Source organism: Colletotrichum orchidophilum, assembly GCF_001831195.1.
Source record: "Colletotrichum orchidophilum strain IMI 309357 chromosome Unknown Scaffold_114.1, whole genome shotgun sequence".
NCBI classification, from domain to species: Eukaryota; Fungi; Ascomycota; class Sordariomycetes; order Glomerellales; family Glomerellaceae; genus Colletotrichum; species Colletotrichum orchidophilum.
The window spans coordinates 76,213-93,657 of NW_019173070.1; the positions used below are offsets into that span (position 1 = coordinate 76,213).

Sequence of the window (17,445 nt, forward strand, 5' to 3'; positions counted from 1 at the left end):
CTTAACACCTTTACGCCATGCGACTCCGAATCTGATGAAATGCTTCCAGTGCATGCGACTCTCATGAAAATCCTGGGAAAACCTTTACGACATAGCGTTTCCCTGCATTAAAGGTCAGAAAAAGGTACCAGTGACACACACAATTCATACTTACAAGCTGGATTGCGGCCATCTGGGTCATCCAAGGGTGTACCAGCGAGTGCCCTCATTCGTGCTCGTGCCAGCTGAGACGGGCTCTTGCGTCCTTCTGGTCGTGGATGGTTCTGTTGAGAGTCCGATCCAGGCATATGAAGCCGCAACCCACCTCCTTTCCGGCGTTTGTTATGATTAGTAGCCGGACCTGCCGCAGTTTGTCTGAGCGGTTCAGGTTGCTGACGCTGTGGTTCTTGACCGTCAGATTGGCTTGAGGGTTGGTCCGAATCTTCTTGCTCCTCTTGCGTCGGTTCGAGGACACGTTGTATGGTTGACAGGGGTGCAGCTTCAAGATCCACAGAAGTCTCGACGTTTACTGCCTCATGGATTGTTTTCGGAGACTTGGAAGTCAGGACGGGTGTCATGGGCGTTTCTGTCGCATATGATGCCGCTTTGTCCGTACCGAATAGCCGCTTGCCCCAACGTTTGCTTTTCACTTCCCCCCCTTCGTCGTCTGAATCGTCAAATACCACCCGTTCCCTCAATCGTCGAATGGCCCGCTCGCGACGTACCATGCCGTTGGTAATCTTGGGACAGTAGCTCACTGGCAGCATATTCCTCTTACAGATTGGGCACAATGAGCTGTTGAGACCAAGGAATTCGTCGATACACTCGGGGTGGAAGATGTGACCGCAAGGTAGTTCTCGGATAATGGATTCGCGATCCACGTAGTTCTCTAAGCAAATGTGGCATTGGGGCTGATAGTTTGTGGCGACGGTGCTCTTTGAGCTATTAACGCTAGCTCTTCGTGCCCTCGATCTCGGAAAGGCTGACTCGGATATGGTTCGTTGGTCAGTCAGCATGCTTCGCGGTGACCTAACAGATCTGGGTGGCCTCGTTGTGCATGGTGAGCTGATCATTTCCGGCTGGTAACTGTACGTGAAAAGAGGAAAGCCCTTGGCGTGATCAACGGGTACGGTTATTCGTTTGATTCCCATCGCTTCCAGGTCGACCTCCCCGCTCAGTACCCTCTTTCGTAATGAGATTCTCCGTCTTCTTTGTACCAGATGCATCGTAAGTGAAAGACAGGCGATGATGAAAAGTACAACGCCGACGACTGTGAGAATCCATGTCCACATGGCTGGGACGCTATCATGGTCCTTGATGGTTAGCTCTGTCCATATGCGGATATAGTCGTTGCCATGAGCGTCGTAGATTTTCTGGATTTCCTCTCCATGAGGAATCTCAGATATGTTCCCAGAATAGAGGCTAAGCTGCTTCATAAATTTTATGCCCTCGGTGCCGGGTACGGCGAAAATCGGAAAGCGATTCTGGGTACGCCATGCATCGCCGTCATCAAGATCCCATATCGGTGAGTCGGCGCCTTGTGGCTCGTTCGTCGAATTATTGGGGCGGTAAAAGATGAAGGCGCGGATGGGATCGAGGCGTGCGGACGCAAGATACGCCTTTGTGCATGTCGCATTGAACCATGGCGCAATGGCAATTAGATTGTAATTGGTAGGAGGAAGTTCTGCCTGCGTGGTAGCATTTCGGGGTATGATGTCGTACTGCTGCTCGAAACATGGGTTTGTAACGCTGAGATCGGGAACGTATAGTAAACCTCGAATCATGCCATTTTGCGTCTCTGAATTTATCGAACTCAGCGTAGTGAGGTTTGCTGTGATGGTGTCCTGGTAGGCTATCTTGCTCTATGCACTTGGTTTAGACGAAGACTTGAACCGAGAATGGAAGCGACGAGACGTACCGACAGAGAGGTGATGTTCTTGATGAGAGTCGAGGGGATCGTGTTTGCGCCCGACCAAACAGGGTTACTGAACAGCAGACTGTGTAAAGGTTAGCTGGAGGTGGGAGGTACGCAGGTCGAGCTTGGGGAAATGCGGGTGGTGAGGCAATCGCGCCAAGGTCTGCCCACAGAGGCGCTGCGAGGCATAGTGACGCGGGCCAAGGCTGCTGCAACGTGGTGCGACGAGATGGCGAGGAGTCAACAGAAAAGCAGCAGAAAAGCGTGCGCATCAATGAGGGCAACGGGGACGATAGCATCGAAAGCAGCGAATATCTGAAAGGAGTTTTGCTGAGACATACACGACATTTCGAATCTGTTCGAGAGCTGTGAGACGTCAGTGAGTTGTGCCAAGACCGGGGGATTCTGGCACGTCTTGGCCGCCGCGAAAAGAGAGCAAGGCAGTCGTTTGCTTCTTACTACGGGTAAGACGACCCAGCCAGAGGCTTGATTCTCTTTCGTGTGTTTTGTAATGAATATGAAAAGGTATATAACAACTTACACATGCTTCCCTCACATGTTCAACGAATGGGTTGAGGGTATTTAAACCATCAACCTCGTGAGTAAATCCCGGGTGGCTGCTCGGAAAGGGAATGAACGACAGCTTTCAGGTGAGATAATAGAACCGATGAGCGAAACGGAAGTGCCCGGGAAATGGCTTCGTCGGAAACTTGGTAAATGGATTCAGGGCGGAATCGGTCTGAGGACGTCGGACAGAAAGATGGTTGCAGTAAGTCGATTCAAGGTGAAGCCTAGGTTTTGAATCCTTAAAGACTGTGTCGAACTGAGATCCGAGTCGAAGGTGATGAAATTGGTGAAATGGCAGGTAAAAGCCGATCAAAAGGCTAGCTGAGGAAGAACCGATGAACGGAAGGCCAGCGAGCTGGGGCAGGCGTGATTTTCAATGCCAAGCGGGGTTCAGGTCAGGTCGTTCCCAGTGCGCTGCTGCAGGTGCGCTCTGTATTCGTACCATAGTACACACTGATCAGGTCAAAGGGAAAGCAAGGTCAGGTCCAGGTCCAGGTTGGGGGGGTCTGGGAGAAGGGTGGTGGCCGGGTGGCAGACAGACTGGACGAAGGACGACCGACCGACCCAAAGGCTGGAGCATGGCGCATGGGGCATGGGGCGGGCTACGCAGGTACTGAGGTACATGATAGATGAGCACAGGACAGGTATCCGCAGCCGAGCTCTAGGTATCAGACCGTCGGTAGTCTGCAGCGTCGGGCACTGAGGAGGAGACCATAAGGTACTTTGTCCATACCCTTCCTTGCCGCACTTTGCATGTATGCTCTAAAGTAGGGAACTAATGCACAGCCTCCCTGCCCTGTCCTCGCACTTGTCCTCGTCCTCATCGTCGCTACACGCCTGTCCCAGAGAGGGAACAGGAGGTACTCTTGAAGTACCTTGCTTGCCATGCGCGTAGCCACCGCACACCGTTAGCTACCTTCCTTGCCGTAGCCGCTGGCGTTCCAGCTGGCGTCTACATCCTTTAATACGCGGGTTGTCTTCTGCTTTGATGATTACGAGGAAGAGAGCCGTATGTTGCAGGATGCTCTGCCCAGCGATTGGTCAGAGTGACTCGAGTTCCGACCAGTACCATCGACAGATGATTGTGGACACGAGTCGATCAGAGAGGGTTGGATAGAGTACGGCGTAAATGCAGCAACAGAGTCAAGGACTCAAGACAGTTGAGGGACTCTATGTGATGCACGGATGGAATTGAACGCAAATAATACGCAGCCAAAAATTTGGTAGGCTGGCAGAGATGGTGGAGTGGATCGCGGTGGAGACAGTTAAAAGTTGCCCGGTAGCCAGCCAGGAGGCCGGCGAGCACACTTCACCTGCGCTTCAGAGGATTTACAGCGTCCCGAGTTCGACAAGGCAAAAGGAAACACGGCGGACCATTCGGAAGTAAGGGATATTATGGGAGAGAAAAGTTGCACCGGCATGTGCCTGCCGGTGTACGTACACACGAGATGACTTACGTAAGGTACTCTGCGGAGGACTTCCTCAGACTCCTTCAGACAGGCCAGAAAGCGCCTGGACAAGGATCGTTCCTTACTCGAGGGAGGCTGCTCACCTCAGCCAGACGCCCCGCATAGCATGGAATCACGGTACATTCTAGGTATCACTTGCCCCCATGTGTGTTGAAGCCGGGCAAGCACTAACCGATACCATCCCAGCACTCTCGAGCCGAAGAACCGGACTCTTATCACGACACAACCACCACAACCGCCAGCAATCGTTGCGGGATGCCGGCGAGCAGATAAAACCAACAACTTTTCCAACCACCAAAGCGGCTATATCTGGCTACAAATGGTCCCTGGAACCATGTACCTGCAAGCACCTGCAGCCCTGCATCTGCTTGTGCGACTGACTATTCGTACAGACTACAGACTATCAACAAACCACATCCGTTCCCATCTGCAAATCCATCACTCTGTTGCCGTTCTTGCCGTTGCGTTGGTGTTGGTCACCGCACGGCACCAACAATCAAAGGAAAAAGTAAAACAGTCTCATTACATGTCCCCCGCCGTGCCGTGTTAGCCTGCACATCACACGGCTACGGATACGCGGCATCCCCAGCCCAATCCCTCGCCTGACGCCCATCGGATCGCTTGTCATCACGGCGTGACGGCCAAGCTTTTTGTTGCCTCGAAGCTTGTCTGATCTTTCAACGACCTAGCCAGTTCTCCGTGCCGGCTCCCGTTACAAGTTGCCCTCTACGGACCTAACCTGGCCCGGTTCCACATTGAGAGCCCCAAAGAAAGGTCTTCCTAAGTTCCTTGTCTTCTCATCCGGGGATCGATTCGTGGCCTCTCACCAGGTCTCCCCCGCTAAAATGCCAGGCTAGCACTATGTGTCTTAGCGTGGAAGAGAAAAAGCCAAAGAGGGAAAAGGGACGCCATCTGCTTTAGGCGTTGGCGCGTCCTTCGGATACGGACAGCAGCACCACTCCGTTCAGGCTGGCCAAGACGGTACCACAATGCCCTATCTAATGACCAGTCTACGACGGTGAGGTTTGCCTCCTCCTAGCCTCGCCGCATCGCAATCCTCCCCTCCACCCCCTTTCCCCCCTTAGAATTTGAGTTTCTGCCATTACGCGGGCCGGGTCTCTATTGATGGGCAAGTTGTGCCGACAGTTCCAGACGTTTTGCACCAGCCGATGTGCGTGACAGCTTGACCCCGTCCGTCCGGTCGTTCTCGGCATTCACTCTCTCGGTTCTCACGGTCTTATTGCACCCCTTGCATGGCTCTCTATACGATTAACGCTTGCAGTACAATACTTTGCGCTATATAGCACCTGCCCGATTTACGTCTCAGGCAGCTTTTCTTCTGAATGCCATGATTAGCAAGCTCTGGTGCATATCACAGACAGCTTTGCATCACTGCTCCGAGACACAACATGGCATCGTATCATTTGCGCAAGTAGCACAACGCCAACTTGAGGGTGTTTGCGGCTCAACTCGATGCCCTTGCCAAACAGCACCGTTGCAAGACGTATGCCTCCAATAGCCTGGACGCGCAATCTCAGACCGCCCCTGGCGCTCGACTATCGGCAGCCTACATTGCGTGGCCTGCGTAGTATTTTCCTCGATCCGGCCAGTGCTTTCCCCTGGACCAGAGGCAGGATGGAAACCGGCACCAAACATCAGCACCCGGGATCCTATGATGTTTCTCCTGCTGCAAGTCAGTCGGCGGAAAAGGCTTCTAGCGACCATACCCCCTTCTAGTTCCGATGACTTGCCGCTCGACCGTTCTTGGCGTCCCGAATTCATACCTACCTCGTCGCGTTTGGCTCTTCCTTCAGATGCCAATATGCTTCCCGGAGACACCATGTCAACAAATGACTTCCGGGTAAGATAGTCCAGCAGGCCATGGTCTTTATTTCACCTCCATTGTCGTGATGCCACTCTACAAACTTCCTTCGGCGTCCGGACTAAGGCATCTTGAACTCTGAAGCAAAGGTACATGAAGAGTACTCCGTACCAGCGCTAGGTTCCCCTCACAGACGCGGGTACCCAAGCAGACGTCATTGAAACATTGGCTGCTACCCGGGTCAGATCCACTGGGATCTCCCACACCTGTGGCTAGCAATTTTACTGCTGTACCCTTGCCAATGGAGAACACATATTCCGGCGAAACTAATATGGTCTCGTCCGGAATGTTGCCTGCCTCAAGAATCTGAATAATCAATCCTCCAACAATCGCCATGACTCCTTCTATGCCAGCCGAAGATGCCGGACAGCCGGCCATAGTCTCCCCAGCGCCGCTCTCAGCAATCTGGAGACTCCCGGACGCGGCGGTCTGGCGCCGTTCTCCTGTCTAAACCGGCAAAAAAAAGCCGATGGCCCCCCTACGTCACGAACTAGTCTGTCGTTTAATTCGCCAACGTATGTAGGCTAGCTGCGACACAGATACACCCGAAGCAATGGCAACGCAAGAGAAATCTTTGAACGGGCTGCGACTTTATCCTACCTACCACCGCGTATCTTCTGCCCAACCATGGCAGACTCCACGATGTAGTAAGGGTTTTTCTTGCGTAACTGTGCCCCGATTCCTTAGAGTTCTCGGACAAGATTCGATTCCCAAGTAAATATTTTGCCTCGCTGTCTTGGCTATATATCCTAGGTATTGTAAGGCTGTGGCCTCAAAATTTTTGACGGTTGCCCGTCACCTGCCCAGACCACAGCCACGAAGCACAGCCAGCCTTGATAGCAGCGATGACACCGGGAGGCACCAAGATGGCTAGTGCAGGTGTGCTTCATGTCATGAAGTGCTTGTGGTGAGCCTCACTGGGAGAGCGTGACGGCGTGAGGGGCAAATCTATTCGCCTTTGTTAACGCATACCACCACCGACGTAACATGGGTCTCCTCAATGCACCGCTTATCAAACTCTCCGCGAGCCGCGTGTTTCGGCTTTTTTTTTTTTTTTTTTTTGCGAAGAGCTCGCCATCAAGCCTCTCAATCAACGTTGGCACCAACGCCCACGAAGCTACGAGACGAAAGGCTTGCCCAGGCGTTCGAGGCTGGGGTCGCTCAGGTATTGCTCGTGACTTTTGATATCAGATGACCCAATGGCTTGCGGGCTGCGGACGTCAGCTACTTTACATGCTCCAAGGACAGTTCACCGACCTTCAGGCTTCCAGATTGTAGAGGAGACTGTAGTTAACTCCAGCGCTGGAATTTTGAATCTCAACCTGGGAGAACATTCGGCCCGTCACTCGATCCCATCACTGTCGCCTGCGGCCGCTCTTACTGGTAATCTCCGCCGGGCAAGTCACCTGACGGAAGGAGACGCTCGGGTTATTGATACCCTTGAACCAGTAGAAGCGCCAGTAGCACCCGGCCTTGGACTTTGCCGGGAACCCGTCGCACTCGGCCCGAGAGCTGACTCCGCCATACCGCTGGCCCCACCCGTTGGCCGGCGCTCCGTACTGATCCGTGCAGGCGTCGAACTGGCCCACGCCGCCACCGGGGATCTGTTGATAGAATACATTGTTAGCAAGGGTTTGATTGTTTTCTCCTCTAATCTTTTGTATCGGTGGGAAGTGGTCTTGGATCCCTCTGCCACATTTGTAGGGCCCAGCCTGGATACGGCTTCCTTCCCGCAATCTTATTACGGAAACGGTCACTTATTCGGGGCCGCCGACCTCCTCTCGGCCCCCACTGCATTTTCGACGGTCCCCAAGATTTGTAGCCTACAGGTGGCAAAGGCGAAGCCGAGGGGAGGAAGGAAAAAAAATTCACGGCAATATCGAAATGGTTCTGGCCCAAGTCACCGCCCGTATTTGTAAACTGCACAACCATCTTATTCCCAGCCACGGCGACTGGGCGCTGCACATGTAGGCCGCGCTGCCCGGGTCGCATCCGCTGCACGTGGCGCCGCCGTCCGAGAGGGGGTTGTCGTCACGGTCGCATATCGTCCCGGCCCTTGCGGCGAGGGAGGAGGTTTTGCCTAGCCAGGCGCACGAGTGCTTGCAGCAGTCCCAGTAGTGGGTTGTTGAGCCTGTGCCCGAGGACTGGGCTTGCGCCGTGGACGGCAGGACGAGCGGGAATAGGAGGGTGAGGGGGTGTGCAAGTTGCATTTTTGAGTGTGTCTTGCTGGGCTGGGATATCTGTAACTGTGTTCGGTTTCTCGTGGTACACTGGGCGGGATGTGTGATGAGTTGCTTGTCTTTGTTAACCTTGGTTGTCAGCGTTGCAGCTATTATATACAATCGAACAATATATACACAATTGAGCAGAGTCAAGGGCGGAATGTATCGTAATTCACATACAATATAGAGTAGGATCATCTGGCTAGCGACGGAAGAGCGAGGAGGACAACATATGAAGCCCCAGAGAAGGAAGTCCATCTCCGTCCCGTTGCCTGTTGTCAAGACTGGTTTTTCTCTTCCTCCGTTGATTTCCTCTCCCGCTCTTTTGTTCCATCAACGGAAGAGAGAGGGTGGGAGATGAAAGATGGACGGATCTATATGACATTACCAAAATTTACCCGCACCGAAAGAACAACGACAATCCACCCCCACTCACGCTCACAAGAGCAAGCGTAAGTACTACTTCAGTGCAGAGGAAAAACTTCGAGACTGTGATCTAGACCCGGTTACGTCCATTTCTCCAAGGCGTGCATAGGTACGCAGGTAAGGAAATCACCCACGGATCCCAGCCTGACTGAGTTTACTCTAATCCACCAGAAATGAGACCACAACAACACCGAACCCAAAGTTAACATGACTTCCTTCTAACCACCTCAATATCCATGTCAGTCACCACCGGAGGGAGGGGGGCGTGCTTTCAGTGGCACCAAACGTTCCCGCGGTCGATCGGGTCTTACTACGCCTTCCCTGCAAACCTGTGTCGTTGGCGATGCTGCCATGTCGTGTCGTCTATCTAGACACTAGACAGGACAGCATTCGGAACGTATCTGGCAGGGTCTCCATTCTCCATCTGGTGAGAGATCAGTCGGCTTGACCCTCCCGTTGCTCGATGGATGCATCAGAGGAAATTCACCCGGCACTTAACTGCCGTAAGTGACTCAAAGTCGAACGTCACTCAATCTGTCAACGGCAACTACAGATGAGTATTACCCAAGTAGAGCAAATGATAGAGGTGTGTTCCATGAAATCAACAACCGCGGGTGGTCCTGAGCCTTCGACCCTCAAGGAACGTAGAATACACATTCATCGTGTGTTTGTCACTTGCAGCAAGATTTTTTGTCATTGTTTTGTTGACCCTGTACCCGTAGCTTACCCTCAAGCTACCCTTGTTCATAAGCCATTCGTCATCTACCAAAGTGCAGCCGGCAGCAAGGTTTGCCAAGCATCAAGAGAAACAGCCACAGCGATCCTACCATCTGCGGTTGTTGTTATTGTTATTGTCGCCAAACTGTTTAGCCACCTCGCCAATGAAGTCGCCAAAGCCGCCACCACCACCCTCACGGCGCTCATCATCGTCGTCACGGCGACGGCCATGGTGCTCCTCCTGGCGCCCATAGCTGTCCTCATTGTCGTCGCGTCTACCGCCTCCGTAGCCGCTCTCCTCACGACGACCGCCGCTATAGCTCTCCTCTTGGCGGCTACCTCCATAGCCACCATCGCCGCCATAGCCGCCCTCGTCATGACGACGTCCACTACCGTAACTCTGCTCTTGGCGACCGTAACTCTGCTCCTGGCGGCCGTAGCTCTGCTCTTGGCGACCGTAGCTCTGCTCCTGGCGGCCGTAGCTCTGCTCCTGGCGGCCGTAGCTGCTTTCCTCACGACGGCCACCGCCGTAGCCCCCATCATTATCATCGCGTCTACCGCCACCGTAAGCGCCTCCATAGTTGCTCTCCTCTTGCTGACGGCCGCCGTAGCCGCCCTCGTTGTCGTCACGTCGGCCACCACCATAGCCGGACTCAGTGTTGCCCTCATATCGGTGAGTCTCAGTGCGCTGTTCGTAGCCACCGCCGTAAGAGGGACGGGACTCCGTGGTTTCCTCGTACTCACGGCCGCTGGTTCGACGTCCGCCATAGCTGTCTTCCTGCTCGTACTTTCGGTACTCGGTGCGGCTGCCGCCGCCAGGGTACTGGGTCTCACTATACTCAGCCTGGCCGTACTTGTTCCCGTGGTGACCATACTCAGTCGTGGTCTGGGTGTAGCCGCCATCATCGTCACGGCGACTGCTGTGCTGGGTCTCCGTCTCGTCCTTCTTGAAGACGCCACCAAGAATGGATCCAATGAGACCCCCAGGACCACCTCCGCCACCACCGCTCTCCTCCTCCTCTTGCTGGTGCTTGTACGTGGGGACCTTAACCCCAGTCTGCTGACCAACGAGGTTTGCGATTGCACCAGAAGCGCCTTCGAGAATGGCGCCCGCAGCTTGGTCGGCAACCTTGTCTTCCCAGGTAGTGGGCTCGCCAAATTGCTTGCGCATGTGGAGCTTTCCGCTGCAGCCGTGGCCGTGCCCAGTATCGTGGACACCCTCCTTATGGTTCTCGCCGCGCTGAACACCCTCGCGGCTCAGCTTGCGGCGGTAGTCATCCTGCTGGCTTCTATCCATGTTGTTCCACCACTCCTCGAAGAACTGGAAGATCTGTTGCCGGCCCTCACGAGCGCCATCATCTCCCATGTCGCGCTGTGCAGGGTGGTGCAGAACACCAAAGATAATGCGGTTCAAGGTGCGGTTAACATCGATGTTGTCGTTATCGATGGCTTCCATAAGCTGAGGCACAACCCAATGGAGGGTCTTGGCAGCACAGCGGCCGGCGACCTCGTTCAGGATCTATCAAGTATTAGTCCCTGTTCTCGTCCGCTCCAAAGTGTATTACTTACATTGGTGAAGTGGTCCTTGGACAACATGGAGTGTGTAGGGTCAGTGCTGCGGTCATCGTCAAAGACAATGTGCTGCTCCTTCTCACTGCTCTCAATAATCTCGGCAGAACCGGTGCGCAGCTCGTTGCGGATCTGGTTGATGACGGGAAGAATAAAGGGGGCAATGACTGAGAAGACAAACTTGGACAGCTGCTCCTCGAGCTGCTCAAGAATCTTGGGCAACACAGGAATCTTCTCAATGGCCTCAGAGATTCCCTGCAAGATTTCGTCATGGAACTCGATGGCCGGCATGATCTGCTTGAAAACATTCTGGATGTATCGGGTATACTCCTCGGGCTCTCTAGGGGAGACCTGCATATTCTGGAGCTGCGACGAGGTTGCGTTGCTCTGGAGCTCGTCCACCCGGTTGCTCTGGTGCTTACCACCAAAGAATCCATCGGGAATCATGTCCAGAAGGTTTCGCAGGATGCTGGTATCGTTGTTCTTGCTCTCCTGGAGAGTACCCTCGAGCTCCTCAATCTCATTCTGAGTCAGCTTGTCGGAAACTGTAGTACTATCAGTATTGGTCATGTTTTGGGCATTTCAAGGATGTTTACCTTCGCCAGTGACAGAGTGAAGGAAGTCAACACCACCAAAGGTACCAGTGACAATCGGGTAGACGTTGCCTCTAGCTCCGTTCAGTTGAATTTGAGTGTCACGGCCCACATGGGGGAAGACATCGCGCTCACCAAGCTCGATCAGGGCAAGCTCGCAATAGTTGCTGTGGGCGAAGAAGTCTGTTCACCACCTTGTTAGCGAATATCCTGAAGAGATGTTTCCGTGGCGGTACGTGATTGATCGGCGCACCTTCCAAGCAATGCAGACCAGTTCCCATGAGGCGCATGGCCTCGTAGAGATCAGCCTCATTCTTATTACGGGAGTATCCTCTGGCCAGCTCGATGCAGCGGGAAAACAGGTTGCGAATGTGAGCGGCAGAGGTCATGATACCAGCCTGCTCGTTCGCAATGTAGTTCTTCATGCCGGACTCGCGGTCAATGCTAAGCTCAACGTTCTCATCGACAGGACCTCTCAGACGGCGATCGTACTGGCGGGCATCTTCGTTGTCGGCATAGTTCTTGGGGTTGTCGATGTGGTCCTCGGGACGGTAGCAGCCTAGGCGGTCGGCCGTCACCTCGAACTCCTTGGATCCGTAGCCAAAGGTCAAGAAACCCAAGACACAGAGAAGGAGGCGGATGGCCTCGGCGGAGACAGACTTGACGGTACCGACATCGATGGCCTGAGAATAATCTCTGAGCCAGTTGCCAAAGTAGACACGGGAAACCATCATCTTGCTGAACTTCTTGCCGCCAATCGCGCGGGCCATGGCGAGGGTAAGGAGAGCATCTTCAATATCGCCGTGGCGCCCTTTGTGACCGCAAAGTTAGTGGACCTGCTCTGCCTAGCATTCATTGGCGGATGAAGGGGGACTCACAGTTCTGGCCCTCGACCTTGGAAATGCTGGCGATGTTACCAGCCCCAAAGGCGTAGGTTGGCTGGGCAAGGCATACCAACACAAGCAGGCCGACCAGCAGCGAGTAGGACCTGGCGTCGAGCATATTGACTGACTGACTTGTGCCTCTTGTGTTCTCTCTCCTCTTTTGATACTCAGTAGTATTTATTCGTTGTGAGTCTGTAGAGACAGTTTTAGTGACTTGGCCAAGGTGAAGTGGGGTTTGCGCATGCAGAAGCAAAGCAAAGTTGTGTTGACAGGAGGGAAGGGGGATGGTCTATTGAAATAAGGAGAGAGATATGACACAAGCAAGGGCAGTAAAGAAAAGGAGGGGCTTTGATGAGGGCTGGAGACGGTGGAGGGGCAACACGACGGCGTACTGCGTTCTTCCAAGCTTCGGGAGCATGGGGGAAGGGACTGGAAAAGGAACTTGTTAGAGCTATCAGAAGCCAGGAACATGAGGCGGCTCGAGTGAAGAGGAGGGCGCCGACAACCTTGAAGCAAAGCCAAGCACACACAGCCTGTGAATGCTGTGTTCCATCCAATCTCGGGCAGCCCAGTCCAATCCGCCATCTGAGGCTTCTTCTTGTCACTGTCCCTCCTTCCAACGTCCCTCCCACCTTGTTCCCGTCCTCCGTTCGCAGTGTGTTTTGCGGTGATTTGTGGTCCAAGCCCCAGGTGCCATGGCATCATACTACTGCGCGATAGCTGCTGCCAAGAGCCTCCCCCACCAATGCCAGTGGGTAGCGATGGAGGGGCTTGCGGATGCCGATTGGAAGCTCGAATCACAGGCAGGGGAACGGTTGAAAGAGCGCCATGGGTGGGAAAGAGTTCGCGGTACCTAGAGAATGGGTGGAGGATACATACAGGAATGAAGTATCGGTGACGGGAGAGGCCAGTTCGGATGGGGCAGGGGTCTGCATCAAGCTCAACGCAGCTGTGTGGATTCGATTCGGTAAGGTTAGGTAGCTGATCGTCGGTCCTCTCGGGATGCTGGTTCGCGGTGGTGCTAACTGTCCGACGTGCGGGTGCAGGCGCGCGTCAGGCAATGAAAGGCCTTGCCAGCTGAAAATAAACCTGCGACAAGGGCGCGGTGCTTTGGCTGGTTGTACGGATCCGATTATGTTCTCGAGGCTGGGCCGGTGATTATCTGAATCGAAGGGAGAAGAAGAAGTCCGGATATCTGTGATGAAGGTGCAATAACGCAGCCTTCACCGACAAGGAGTTTGCTACTTGAGATACGGATATTCGTGCCTGGTATTGGGAGGAGTCGTTGCTTGGGCAGGCGCAGATAACGTTGAGTGAAGTGGGAATTGGAAGCTGCGGCCTTGTCCAGATCCCTGGCGTCGATTCGAGAGGGGATCCATAAGTACGGATGAGTTTAACTCCTTACTGTGTACTCTTCATCGCTGCAGTGAATACCTACAAACTCTTGGACACAGGCACACCCTTATCACACGGATCATCAGGTCGGCAACTTGATCAACAGCTGGCGGTCTGTTCAGCGTTCAGAAGACAGGGGACAAGACTAAGAAGCTGTGGCGAACTCGCTGCGCTGGGAATGTCATGAGAATAGACTTTTCCAAAATTGAACACTGCTGGAAGGCTTTTCACTCCGCAACAGTTCACCTCCACTGTTCCAGGTCGCCTTTGGAAGGTGGGTGGAAGGGGGGTCGCCGGGGCCGATCCGCTGCCAATGGAATCGGCGGCTGGCTGGGTTGCCTCCGGCCGCGAGTTCACCTCGTCAAGTTTCCATAGGGGGTCTCGTCGTTTCCAAACGGGATGAGACGGTTGGCGGTCAAGCCGGTTTCTGGCGGCGGGGGGCGCTCCTGTGTCACCGGAAGGAGAGGGGAGGGGAGGGGAGGAGAGGAAGAGGAGTGGTGGGGGGCTGAGCTCAGCTTTCCCTTGTGGAACGGTCGCTAGCTTTCTGGCCTTCTATTGGCGACAGCTCTGCGGTGCCAGAAGGATGCCCCATCTCATCATCACCGATGATGGCGCGTAGGACGAGGAATCATGTCGCGGAACACTGTATCGCCGATTTCGTGAGACTACTTTATCGTTAGAGCATCTCCTGCTTTTCCACTCCCCCGAGACACTCATTGAACTCATTCCAAGGGCAAATCAGTGATGATGCAGCACATTTGTGCGTTGGCTGGTCCCTCAAGCTCAGCTTAGGGAATAGCTTGGGAGCGGGACCTGAGAATTAACCGTCATAGGTCTCCAGTGACTGATGTCAGCCAGTTAGTTGAAAAGGCTCGAAAGAGCTTTCGATCCAAGGTGATCACTGGATAATACGAGACGTCTTGTTCCCCCTCTAGAAACAGCGGGAGCGTTGGGTGGGCGCCTGATCCGCTGGTTCTGTGGCTCTCCAGGGTGGGATGAGACAGGCCGTTACAGAACGTCTGCCGAGTCGCGTCTCGATGTTTTGATTAGGCGAGAAACACGCGTTGGCGACCGTTGATCAACGCCTCGCGGGAATTCAACTCACCAGAAGCAACGGGATAGCCCGCATTATCTTCTACTAAACAGAGCGACCATACGCAGACTCACCTTATTTCTCGTGTGCCTGGTATGAGGATTGCTCAACCATCTGGAAATCGAAGCGGCCGTGCCAGTTCATCACGTGCAGCAACAGCATTCTTGCCCAACCTGCGCAACTCTGAAAACTGGCTGAATGCAACAAGATGAGCTCTATGTCTTTCGTCGAAACAAATATTGAATCAACTGGGCAGTCTGATATTCGATCTAGTGAAAAGAGCTTGATGTAAGCAGCCACTGTGTATTTGTCTTCTTCTTTAACTGGCACTGGGCCAGGTGGGGGTCGGTTATACAATCCGATGGAGTTTTGCGGTCTGGACTCGGTGTGTTGCGTGGAATTCGCAAATCGCCAGGCCGGCGCAATCTTGTGCTTCGACTGTGAAGAGCCTCTGTCGTGTTGACACGTACGGCCCAGAAAGTGAGATGGACGTGTGTGCAGTTCATCAACTTCACTTCGTGTGGATATGACTGTCATGGCAGACCTGTCACGCTGTCTTCAACACGGCCAAAAATGATGAGTCCTGCAGGTTGACAGAGCATCGTAAGAGCCTCCCGTGGCTCTTGTGTACAGCCATCGCGGGCTTGATATGGATCTACGGTGCCTTGTTCTGAGGGGCATCACGGAGAAGTATCAGAGCAATAGCAACGGCTCCCAAGTTTTAGGGAACATGCCCGGGCATGGGTCGGCAACTTGAACAGCATCATGTCTAAATGTCCGGCAAAGCGCTTGCTTTCAGAGCGTGTTGTACCAATTTGCCTCAGGATGCTTGTGATCCTCCAGAGGGCTGCTGTCGAACACGCCCTTGAAACGGCTAGCTTTCTGATAGCTCAGTGAGCCTAGACGGGAGCATGTTGCTTCAAGTACGGCATTTCCAGTTTTCAGCGGCTGCCAGCGCATAGACTCTTTTCAGTAATGTGGTGCAGAGTCGTTGGCAACAGCATCGCTGACGACAGTGCTCAAGCGACGGACCAGGTCTCGGAGCTGGTGCTCGAGAATTCGAGCCGCTGCCGCTCAGGAAGGTGCCTGGAGCTAGGTGTACGAGGCGTTGAGGAAGGGGGGGGGGGGGGGGGGGGGGGGGCGGGGGGGGGGGGGGGGGGGGGGAGGCGGGGGGGGGCGGGGGGGGAGGGGGGGCGGGGGGGGGGGGGGGGGGGGGGGGGGGGGGGGGGGGGGTGGGGGGGGGGGTCACAGAGAAGCAATGAGGAGCAGTTCAGTCTCTTGTGGGCGAGCGGGAGCAGTGGGTAAGGGGACCGGAGTGTGCTCGTATGAAAAGATGAGCAGCAGGTGTACCAGCTGACGGCGGGAAACAGATGGTCACTTGGACTCCAGTGGCGCTGGGCAAATGCCTCGTGGGAACTGAGATTGCAAACCAAACGAGGCAGCTAGGCCGGAGAGTACTCGCTGTGGATGGGGACGCGCAACCCGAGCTGCTCGGTGCTGAACCTGAGTGAGCGGGGTGCCTCCGAACCTCCTCGGGCGGCCGTCTGGCGAACACGTTCAACGAGGGCACTATGTCCCATGTGGCTGAGGACCGCTGAAAGACCGTCAAGAGAACGAGGTGTAAGGTAGAGCGCCGGTGGACGACGACTCCTCGGCACATCAGTGCCTGCCTGACTATGCAGCCAGTGCAGAGTAGGTACTGCCTCGCCGATACTGACTGGGTTCGTGGTACTTGGCCGAAGGTACCCGTGTTGTTTTTGGGAAGCAAAGACGAGGGGGCCTCGGCTGGAGTAGGCTTTCAGCGTCCTGTTCGTCGAGTCTGCACTTCTGAACAACGGAGAAGAAGCGAGCGAGGACGGACAGTCTAGTCTAAGGTAGCTGCGATAACGGGGCCAGAAGCTCTGAATTTGGCGACTATGAGAGATGGCCAGGCAGAGCAGTGGGGAAAGGCCTGAGAATATGGCCGCTGTCGGCCGCTGCTATGGGCTGGGCTGTAGGGAACGAGAAGTTTCCGGGGACCAGGAGGGCGAGGGAACGGGATAGTACGGTGGTGGTGGAGGAGGTGGTGGTGGTGGTGCTGCTGCTGCACCAAGGAGTGAGCTGGAGGTGTCGCGTCAGTTTCAGGCAGACACAGGCGGAGGCACCCGAGTCCCCAGAAGCCTTGCTGCTTTAAAAGCTTGCCCTGAGGACAGCGCACTAAAAACTTACAAAGCCAGCGATGAGACAGAGAGAGGGGACCAGAGATTGTCGGTCGGGGAGGGGGCAGTGCAATCACCGTCGGGCTCTCAACTCCCCGGTCATTGTTTTCCCCCTTCCCTGCCTGTACAGAGGGCAAGCGCGCCGTGTGTGTTGTGTTCTTTCCTGAGCGATCCACTGGTGGCCTTCGAAAACGGGCGGGACGCTGCCAGGAAAGCACCCCAAATGCAGGGCCCTCATTGGGCGACAGGGCAACACCGCTAGGGCAATGAAGTGAGGTGTGTCATGGACTCATGGTGCACCTCACGCACAAGAAATGTGGGTGCCGGCCGCCCAAAATCGGTGATGGAGAGAGGGAGGGCCCGGAGGGTAGCGTGGTAGAGTGTAATGGAAAACTCCAAGGGATCCCGTCACCATGCATTACCACCCCGCTGGAGGTATAGTGAGAGTACCGCCGGAGCATCAGAACCAGAAACAGCGCAGCAGATGCCGCGATGAAACCACTTCCACGTCCGCAACAGCCACGAACAAGTTGTGC

The 17,445-nt window shown here is 54.7% G+C and overlaps 3 protein-coding genes across 3 annotated transcripts; all 3 read right to left on the bottom strand.

The window, feature by feature from the left end:
• Window positions 1-61: 61 nt before the first annotated feature.
• On the bottom strand, window positions 62-2,439 carry CORC01_11009 (uncharacterized protein; the record flags this gene model as incomplete). Its single annotated transcript, XM_022622636.1, has 5 exons — window positions 62-102; window positions 155-1,841; window positions 1,898-1,976; window positions 2,236-2,260; window positions 2,436-2,439. 5 exons carry the CDS (start codon window positions 2,437-2,439, stop codon window positions 62-64), a joined length of 1,836 nt encoding a protein of 611 aa, XP_022470856.1.
• Window positions 2,440-6,929: 4,490 nt separating this feature from the next.
• Window positions 6,930-8,022, bottom strand: CORC01_11010 (glycosyl hydrolase family 45; the record flags this gene model as incomplete). The annotated part of the gene is made up of 3 exons (XM_022622637.1): window positions 6,930-7,036; window positions 7,194-7,416; window positions 7,717-8,022. The coding sequence occupies 3 exons, from the start codon at window positions 8,020-8,022 to the stop codon at window positions 6,930-6,932; spliced, it is 636 nt and encodes a 211-aa protein (XP_022470857.1).
• Window positions 8,023-9,283: 1,261 nt separating this feature from the next.
• Window positions 9,284-12,341, bottom strand: CORC01_11011 (heterokaryon incompatibility protein Het-C; the record flags this gene model as incomplete). The annotated part of the gene is made up of 5 exons (XM_022622638.1): window positions 9,284-10,696; window positions 10,747-11,291; window positions 11,343-11,522; window positions 11,593-12,150; window positions 12,218-12,341. The coding sequence occupies 5 exons, from the start codon at window positions 12,339-12,341 to the stop codon at window positions 9,284-9,286; spliced, it is 2,820 nt and encodes a 939-aa protein (XP_022470858.1).
• Window positions 12,342-17,445: the final 5,104 nt, after the last annotated feature.